This window comes from Electrophorus electricus, chromosome 23 (genome assembly GCF_041902795.1).
Source record: "Electrophorus electricus isolate QZ-2024a chromosome 23, ASM4190279v1, whole genome shotgun sequence".
Lineage (NCBI taxonomy): Eukaryota > Metazoa > Chordata > Actinopteri > Gymnotiformes > Gymnotidae > Electrophorus > Electrophorus electricus.
The window spans coordinates 3,435,001-3,445,000 of NC_137519.1; the positions used below are offsets into that span (position 1 = coordinate 3,435,001).

The 10,000-nt window shown below is 45.1% G+C and overlaps 1 protein-coding gene across 10 annotated transcripts in view; it reads right to left on the reverse strand.

Moving 5' to 3' along the window:
- Nucleotides 1-10,000, reverse strand: part of lrp1ba (low density lipoprotein receptor-related protein 1Ba) — a 227,484-nt gene that overhangs the window by 35,755 nt on the left and 181,729 nt on the right. For all 10 annotated transcript variants that reach the window (XM_081706083.1, XM_081706086.1, XM_081706085.1 and 7 more), the window contains 2 exons: nucleotides 8,004-8,123; nucleotides 2,414-2,530 (listed from right to left, as the gene is read on the reverse strand). In XM_081706083.1, coding sequence (XP_081562209.1) covers nucleotides 2,414-2,530; nucleotides 8,004-8,123 — 237 coding nt within the window. The remainder of the gene's footprint in view (nucleotides 1-2,413; nucleotides 2,531-8,003; nucleotides 8,124-10,000) is intronic.

Here is a 10,000-nt window from a genome sequence, read left to right on the forward strand (position 1 = left end):
GCACATTTGCATCATGTTTGGAAGGTCTTGAAAATAAATTGGGTGTAATATTAGAAAATGTGTTGGCAGCTGGAAAAGAAACTGTGTCATCATAATCTATTTGTTTTTAAAGTATATATTTGCTCCCACAAACTGCTTTGGCTAAATTATAATAAAAGCATTTATGCCAGTAAAATAAACACTGCATTAAGAGAACAGATGATTCAAAATCAGCCAGCAGTCCAATTACTTTTGGTGTCCTAAAATTCGATCCTATTAAATGGGGGTCTATAACAACAGCTGGAATTCACACACTGTTAACCAGATTCCAGCAGATTACACATTACAGTGTTAACCATGTTACAGCTGACGGTCTGAACTTTAACTTCAGTCACTGCTAGAATGCCGATTTTTGACAAAAATGACATTGCTGATTACTTGCAGGCTATTCACACACGTGATCACATATATGCTTTACCTGGCAAATAACGAAGTCAGACTGTACTATTTCCTTTCATCGGGGCTTGCTTAATAAGCTCGATAAGCTTGGCCTGTATGTTACACATCTATACTGCTCTGTTCTGTTAAACTGGTCAATAGCAATACACACAGTGGGAAGCTCAATCTATTAAACAAGAGAGAAGAGGGGGAATGAGGTTGATGGGAGGGCTAGGACAGAGAGAGAGAGAGAGAGAGAGAGAGAGAGAGAGAGAGAGAGAGAGAGAGAGAGAGAGACTAGGAGCGATCTGGGTGAACAAGTAGACCACTGTTAGAAAACTCAGCATATACTGAATGTTTCAATTATACATTCCATCCACACACTTGCCCACCAACATGTGACACACACACACACACACACACACACACACATGGACGCGTTAAACATTTAATGTGGTAAATAATTAAATGAAAACTTGGCTATCAGATGAAGGAACTGAATGTAGCGTACTCGTGTAGTTTTAAAGAGCATCCTTTCAATGTAGTGCACTACAAATGATTTCAGTTAAGCAAACTGAATTTATAGAGGAGAGGGGAGGAGGGGAGAGGAGAGGAGGAGGGGAGAGAGGGGAGGAGGGGAGAGAGGGGAGGAGAGGGGAGAGGGGAGGAGGGGAGAGGAGAGGAGAGGAGGAGGTGAGAGGAGGGGAGAGGAGAGGAGGAGGGGAGAGGAGGGGAGGGAGGAGAGGAGGGGAGAGAGGGGAGGAGAGGAGGAGCAGAGGAGAGAGGAGGGGAGAGGAAGGAAGGAAAGGAGGAGGGGAGAGGAGGGGAGGAGGGGAGAGGAGAGGAGGAGAGGAGGGGAGGAGAGGAGGGGGAGGAGGGGAGAAGAGGGGAGAGGAGGGGAGGAGGGGAGAGGAGAGGAGGAGGGGAGAGAGGGGAGGAGGGGAGAAGGGGAGAGAGGGGTCAAGTTAGCTTTGTGTTGATGCGAACATTTAATTATAAATCTCATAAAACTCAGTAAACCATTAAATAAATGGTCAGCACACACACCATTGCAAACAATCACAATCCTATAGGGTAAAACAGTGGCGCACACACGCACGCACGCACACACATACACACGCGCACACACACACACACACACACACACACACACACACACACACACACAAACAGCAAGACGTTGAGCAAACGTCATTATGAACCTGTGCGTGATCCTGCAGCTACACCACTAAACCAGTTAAACACTATTAACCACCACGGCAATTAAACACCACGCCTCCTCTGCCCACTGCCCACCTCATGATTACAATCAACACCAGCCCAAATCACCATGGAAACACGTGCAGCGCAGAGACCTCTTGCCTTGCTGATCTGGGGTCAGTGTGAGACTGGGCTGTTACCACACAGCGACGGAGTGCTGAACGACAACGAGGGAAATCGACAACTGTCGTTAAAAGACCACAGAAACACGGGGACAAAAAGGCTTTAGCAGGATTTAGCTTTCCAGCCCTCTGCTGAACTAATGGCTCTGTAAATACCCTGCGTACTCTTCTGCTGACAGTAAATGACTGTGATTACACATGGCTGTAGCTTTCACCGGCGTAATGAGCACTGTGTTTACGGAACGGGCAGCAGAGAAGATGTGGTTAGTCATTCCAGGTTAATTTGCATTTGGGTACTCAATTAAAACATCTTGCCTTGCTGACACTTTTTTTTTTTTTTTTTTTTTGAATAACCATTTTTGCACAAACATAGAAACATGCCCCCTCGGGCCACACACATGCACCCCAACACTCACACACACACACACACACACACACACTCGCTCCCATATTCAAACACTCTCAGAAATGCACACAGAACTGCACAGATGGAGGAAAAGCGTAGAGTTCAGCTCATAGAGCGGATTATGTCCAAATGGCTGCCTCAGGCACCATTTTTTCTTTTAGACACCAAAAGAGATGATAATCGCCATGATGGTGGCGGCAGTACTCACTGCAGTTCTCCTCGTCGGAGTTGTCTCCACAGTCGCTCTGGCTGTCGCACCTCCAGTGCTCGGGGATGCAGTTGTTGTTCTTACATCGGAACTCATGCGGACCGCACGTCTTCTCATCTGCCCCAGCAGAAGACAGGAAACATCAATAACGCAGACGACCTCACCTTACGTTTCAGTGTTCAGTGAAACATCAGTAATGCTGCCCAACACCAGCATAACCAGTGCTTCTCCGTGGTCATCATTTAGTTTTCGTTTAATGTTGTAAAGAGTCGATTTGTGCATGTGTGATTGATTTAGCTTTGTCGACTTAACAATGTGGACAACGGCCCTTCGGCGATGTTTTGGATGGCTGCCCGTGGCGACATCAGTCAAGCGGCTGCTTCCGGGGAGACAGAAGCTGAGGGAGCAACGGAGCAGTGTGCTGGCGACGGAGTTCAACGCCGTGGTTTGAGGATTTAAATCCGGACGTCCAAGAGTCACCGCGCTGACTGACAGCCAGTCAATGCCACAAACTTTGAATTGGGTGCATCGTAAGTGGACCTTGTTGCCATGGCGTCGCTGACGTTGCTGCTAAGATCTCACCAGCGTAGGCAAGTCGGACTGCACAGAAGGGCCCCTGAGTTGTGACCCCACGCCGAGGCGAAGCGACGTAGCGCCTCCGAACAGGACGTCCGCAGGGACTCTGTGACAGTAACCGAGGCCTGACAGGAAGCCACAGCTGTGAGGGTCTGACCCCTGAAGGGATGCGAGTATCTGACCTTGACCCTGTGTGGCGTCAGCCACTGGATTGCGGAGTGCGTCAACCAGAAGAGGACGGCGAGGAATGCAAATTGTGTGGAATCTACTTAGTTTAAATGTAATGTTGTGGAGAGTCGATTCTTATGTGATTGAAACAGTTCAGGCGTGTCTTTTTATTGTTTGGTGGTGAGCTTGGATTTTTAGTTTACCATTCCTCATTTTCCTCATTGTAGAATTCCCTTTTGCGGCTTGTTGCTATTTAATAAAGAGCAGAATCTTTTTTTTTTTTTTTTTCTGCACCAAGGCTGCAATATCAATAACTTTATCCAAGTCCATTCATTTCAGTACTTGGTAAAGCACAAATAATATCACCTAACTCCACATTTCAGTATTCGCTGAAACATCAATAATGTAACCTAACATCTTACATTTTTGTATTCGATAAATCAAATACACACCCTGTCTCAGGTGACTACAGGTGACTAATCCACTATTTTTGTGTATCACCGCAATAAATAAAAAAGACACACCGCCATTCTGCTCATGGCAATAAAACACAACAAAACAAAACAAAACAAAAACGGACCAGACTACTGACAGCTGCAGTATTGACCACAACATGCATCCGACCATGCGACTAACCACAGAAACTTGCACCTTGTTAAAACTCATCTCCAGATGCAGATCTCAGTCTCAGCTGAGCAGAATGTGAGGGCGTCCTCCTCTGACAGACGCCTCTTTTAGCGAGAGGGTTAATTCTAGCGATGCACCCGCCGCTTCGAGCCAGAACGTGTCCTTTTCAGCCAACTGTTTCTGCGCAGTAGTGCGTTTATCGTGGGAGGAGAGAAATGGATCATTGCCACAGGGGAATGGTTTTAAAGCTAATTCCCAGCCTTAATGGGGCAGTATGGAAATTATAACTGTGAGACTACAGAATAATATAATGTCCTTTTTTGAAGGTTTTTTTTTTCCACCTTCAGTGGAGTGATGGATCCCGGGAGAGACTGACAGAGTGAGAGATTCTAGTCCAGCAGTAATAGAAAGCTGAGGAATAATTTGACAAAAAATGCGTGAACTAAATGTGAAGAGGAGGTGAGCGAGCCAGTGGGGTAGAGAACAAGGTAGGAGACCACCCCTCGGTGGGCTAAAAGATTAAATGATTTATGAGTGCGAGAAGTGGGACTAGCCGACGACCTCGCTCTACATCTAACCACACTTTCAAAAGTTACTTACACTTCCATTTTACGCATTTGACAGATGCTCTTATCCAGAGCAACTTACAATTTTCAATCATGTTATAGAAGTAGGTGAGTGTAGTATCAGAAGTCTTGCCCAGAGACCTCTTATTGGTATAGCATGGAACACCTGCCCAGATGGCGACTGAACGCACACCCGCCCCCTACAGGAGAGGTAGCGCCATTACCGCCTACGCTGTACCCCTTCAAACGGAGAACTGAGAATTAAACACTACACTGAAGGAAGTAACAACAACCGGTCACCGTTTCTACAGGAGCTGACCTGTTCATTGGACACTGAGCCCACCAATCAGAACGACAGAGAATTGCGTTTCCTTCCACACAGACAGGGACAACATGCTCCCTCAGACCCGTGGACGGGAGTGCGTTTAAGAGAGTAGCACGCACTCTGTGTACCTGCGAAAGCTACACGCAGAGTTCAGAAAGCCTACAAACTGACAAAGAAACACTCGGTGAAATCTTATCCATTCTAGACTGGACAAAGAAATGGAGATAGATGAGTATAGCTGACGTACACGATCGCTCGTCTAAAGACATGCAGTATGCATATGAACCGAGCTGCATTTAAGTTACAAGCTTTTTAATAGTTTTCAAAGATCTTATTATATTATAAAATATTAATTATGACATACCTGAAAAAATATTCTAACAATAAATGTCTATTTTCCCTGCACATATTTCACATATAACTTGGACACCGGCTGATATGAGAGAGAGATGCTGAGACAGGCTACATAAATACTTTTTTGCATTTTTTAATTATTATTTTTATTTTTTTTTTGTATTTTGTAAGTGAAACTACTCGATGCATAGTTGAGAATTAAAAAGACATTGGGAATTCATGGAGCTGAATTCACTTTCAACATGTGTGCCACGGAGACTATTCATCACTCAGAAATAACGAAGCCACTAGTGAATCTTTTATTCACATTCCGTATAGATCCTCTGCGGCTTTGTTTCTGCCCTGTTCAATTATTACCAAGACACCATGTAAGGTTTTGTCACCATTTCTGAACATTTAGAGATGTTTATATAGAATTAATTAGCACTGTGAGAAGCCTGGATGGTGGGAGGTGTGTGTGGGGGTGTGGCCTAGAGGCAGACGCAACCAGGAGGCGTGGCCGTGAAGCAGCTGAACGAGGACGCGCATTTCTTGTTGTCTTCCTGCCTGGTTTGCTGTAAACATCTGGGTTCTCCACACGAGGCTTCTGAAGGCCAGAGACGTGGTGCAGAAAGCCAGACCCGAACAAGCACAGACAGTGACCAGACGCTCAAGTAGTGTCCTGGTTCCGTTTCCTTGTTTTCTATCAATTGGGGAATAAAATGCAGGACTGATTCTGCACGTGTCTTCCTGTTCTTGTATGCTGCCTCCAAACTCCAGGCCATTACAGCCAACCTCTCAAGAACTGGAAATGGTCTGCCCTGGTGTTTGTCCAAGATTTTAAACTGTAACAACTACATTCAATGATTCCTCTTCATGTAAATATATATTGTAGAAATTATAAAATGCTGAAATTCTAATTCGAATGTAATTTCCAAAAGCTAAATATTAACAAACTAATGTTAAGATTAATAAATAATATATAATTTGTTATAAAATGTCATTTTAATCCTACAATCAAGTTCACATGTAGGTATGAACATTTTTAAGTATTTTAAATAAAAGGTTTCTGAATTTTTTTTTTTTTCACAGATGCTACCAAGACTGGAAAACAGAGCAGCTTGCCTTCTGCTGCAAAAAGTGAGACCCAACACATTGTTCTGTGCCTTGCCTGCTGGCAGGCATCTTATAGCCCAAGGACAAACTCGACCCTTGACAGCAGAGTTCAAGCTGTTCTAAAGCACCTTTTTGGACTACTGAAGACCCTGTAGCGAACCTTGCAAAAAAGTTTTTTTTTTAAAAAAACCCACACTTCTAGAACAATCTCTCACCTCAGGTAATTTACAGTAGCTGTTCCAGGGCTTTGGCGCTTCTAACCTTGGAAAGCTCACATGCTTATATATGAAAAGTGGCAGTGAACTATTGATGTTTCTGCTATTATGTGGAGATGAATGAACTCATGTGGTTACAGAGAGAGGAGAGATTGAGAGAGAGATGACAGAGTAAAGACAGAGGGGAGAGATAGCGAGAGAGAGATAAATGAGAGACAACAGGCACCAACAAATACTTGCACAGAAGTAATGAAATAATCAGAAAATGAACTAAATAAGAACATGAGCAGACATGACATTGTCTTCTACGTAATCAGGACATCAGTTGTCTTGTATTGCTTGTATATTGTGTATCATCTGTATATTGCCTGTATTGCTCGAGAGTTACCAACAGCCAGAGCAAAATTCCTTGTGTGTGTCACCGTACTTGACCAGTAAACTCGATTCTGACTCTGTCACTCCGTGCAATTCGCTTACAAAGTCACATTCAAATGATATTCAAATTTTAATTTGGCAATTTGCATCTTTTACATAACCAGCTCTGTGTTAGGACTGCTCACAAAATGTTATCCAGCTGAAATGATGCACAACAAATTTCTTAAAATCAATTTTTAGGTAGGAAAACAACTAGCAGCATAGCCTGTGTTAATTAGGTCAATTCCCACTACTGCTCAAAAGGCCAATTAAATAACTGCTAGCAAACCATATTAACAATAAAAAATTTGGAACACTATTCTACTTCAGGACCAGTCTGAAATAAAGACACTTAATCAAATTAGAAGACTTCAAAAACATTGTATATTACTCCCTGGAGCACACAAACATAAGTACAAAGCAAAATACAATCTTGCCGCAAAAAGACAGCATATTATAGCAGACTCCATGACCAAAGTGAGTGTTTGAAAACACAGAAGCACGTCAAAGTACAGGCTCAGTGAACCCACACTGACTACACAAACAGCCAGCTCCTGGGGCTCTCAGGAGAGCTTCAGCTAACGCAAGGTGCGCTTCTGGACTCGGCATCGAAAATTCATATATGTGTGTGAAATATTTTGCCATTTCCCCAAAATTCCAAACTACCTGAGCTTCTAGAAGAAAAGAAATTATTGCATTTGCAGGGCGATACTTATCCGACCTGCATTATATGAGGAACGTTGACTGGGATACACACACACACACACACCGTTTGAAGATCTCCCGTTGTCCAATTTCTTAAAATATTTTTTATTGCTTTCTTTCTAATCATTTCTTTGGCCTATCTTACATCTTTGAATAAGTAATGCAACACGGGGAGGTATACACGGGTTGTCAGGGTTACCTGGCTTCAAAGACAACCCCCCTGCAGTCTGTTCCAAGCACCTCCCACACACTTACCCTCCAACCCAACAGCTTCACCAGCTGCGGACAGAAAACCATGGAGCAGCTCTCTCTTTCTGTTAAAAATGGTCATTATGTTGCCATCCAACTCAGGAAATGAGCAGCAGACTCCATACGGCGCACGGACTCGCACTGCTTGGGTGGGGGTGCCTCATGGGTTTTTAACATTTCTCTGTGTTTGTAGTCAATAACTGCCCTTCGGGGATAATGTCAGTTTTACTGAGCTGATGTTAGGGTGGTTTATGCAGCGCGAGGAACCTTTCGCGGGTGACGTGCCCCCAACTCACCGCAGTCGGTCTCGTCCGAGCCATCCGTGCAGTCCGGGTCCTCGTCGCACACCCACAGCTTGGAGATGCAATGCATTGTGGTCTTGCACTGGAACTCGGAGGGTGAGCACGTATTTTCGGCTGGAGAACACATGAGGTGAAAGAAGACGGTATATAAATAATCCACACATATTTCACGTGTTGAAGAAGCAAATGGTCCGAATGAACCAAAGGAAACACGACGTATTGTAAGGACAGCGAGGTATATGTCCAGCTCCAGACACCGCCAGAGTGCTTTATCACTTCCATACAGTGGAAATCAATCATCAAGCAGGATCAATTTACATTGTTGATCTACATGCCAAACACGACAAACAGAATTTTCATTGCCTCATTTAATTTAGAATATGCTTGCTGCTGTAAGAAAGCACTCCGGCTTTGAAAAAGGAACTTTTGTCTGGAAGTATTGCACAGATTTTTCATGCCAAGAGAACGTAGGTGTGTAGTGTTCCACGGTGCCAAATAGCTTTGAATCTATGAGAAGTCTGCGACCAGTCTGAAATGACACTACACCACACGCATGGCCTGTTATCACATCTCACTGTCTATAATTCTTTCTAATCTATGTGTGAAACTGAAATCAGCTCTTATTTGTAATGATGGAAGCATTAACTCCAGCTCCGAGTAGTGTAGCTTAGCAAAGCCACCCACACGCACTATTAACACACACACACACACACACACACACACACACTCACGAAGCACCGCCGAGACATTAAACTAAGCTAAGCTGAGGCGTGCTAAGACCCAGCAGTGGCTTCTGTAGCCCACCGGCGCAGTGAGCGTGACCCGTGGAGGTCCCTGGACTCGGGGTGGGGGGCTCGGTCCAGCCTGCGCCTCAGCCCTCCTGGAGGGATTAGCCCCGTTAAACCTCCCTGGGCTGGGCTAAGCGGAGCTACTGCCTGGGTTCACATATCCCTCCCCCATTTACCACCTGCTGGTATTTCTTCCTCCCTTCACTTCTCTCGTGCGGTTATAAGCCCCCTGTTTCTCTTTCGTTCTCGCGCTCGCTCTTACAAAGATCGTTACGGCTTCCGATTTATCGCTCTACACCGTTTCTCTCTCTCCCTCTCTCTCTCTCTCTCTCTCCATTCCTCCCTCTCCAGAGACCGGGCTGGAAGATTGCCGTGTTTTCATTCTGGAGCATTGTACTGCTCCCCGCCGCCGCGTACAGGCACAGAGCGGCTCGCCAGGGACCGCGAGCCCGGGTGTGCGCTGTTTGGTGGAAATGCTCTCCACCTTTTCGCTGCTGCACCGTTGTTCTGAAACCCTGGCTTGGCGTGATCATTTGGGCCCTTATTCCAGTTTTTCAGCTCCACTCCAGGTTTCGGCGTTCTCCTTGCGCCCGGCGCTCTGGTCTCAATTGATCAGCTGACTAGCGTTCCCTAGGTGGGGTTATAATAAATGTGTCTGAGCAGGAAAGATGTGCACTGCGGGGCTTCTCTGGGTTTTGGGAAGCACTGAATTTGCTGGAAGCTTAACAGCTCCTCACTGCGGCAGCTCCTTTAGACCTGCTTACCGACACCTGCATCTTTCAGTCAACAACGCATGAAGAACCGTGACACGCAAACCCAACAAACAAGCGGCAATTTAATTTTTTTTTCTGCCGATTTGTCTGCTCGCCACCGAGGCAAAGCTGAGCGACGGGACAGTTCTTCCTTTGTTTCAAACCTCACTTTCTCTTACTTAAGCACTTTCTCTCTCTTTCTCCCTCTCTTTTTAATGCTCTCTTGTTCCACAGCTTTTCAGATGCTCCCATTTCATCACCAAGTATCAGACGCAGCCCGATGGACTGGCCAGCTAGTTTGACGCTGGCTTCTGCACTAACGTCAGTGGCAGGCTGGATCAGCTCCTGGGAAGGACAATACTCTTTAGCTTACTACATCGGGAACTTTTAAATGACGTCCTTTAAGTTAATCACTTCAGGAGGACCTTTTGGTGATTAATCTTCATTGATC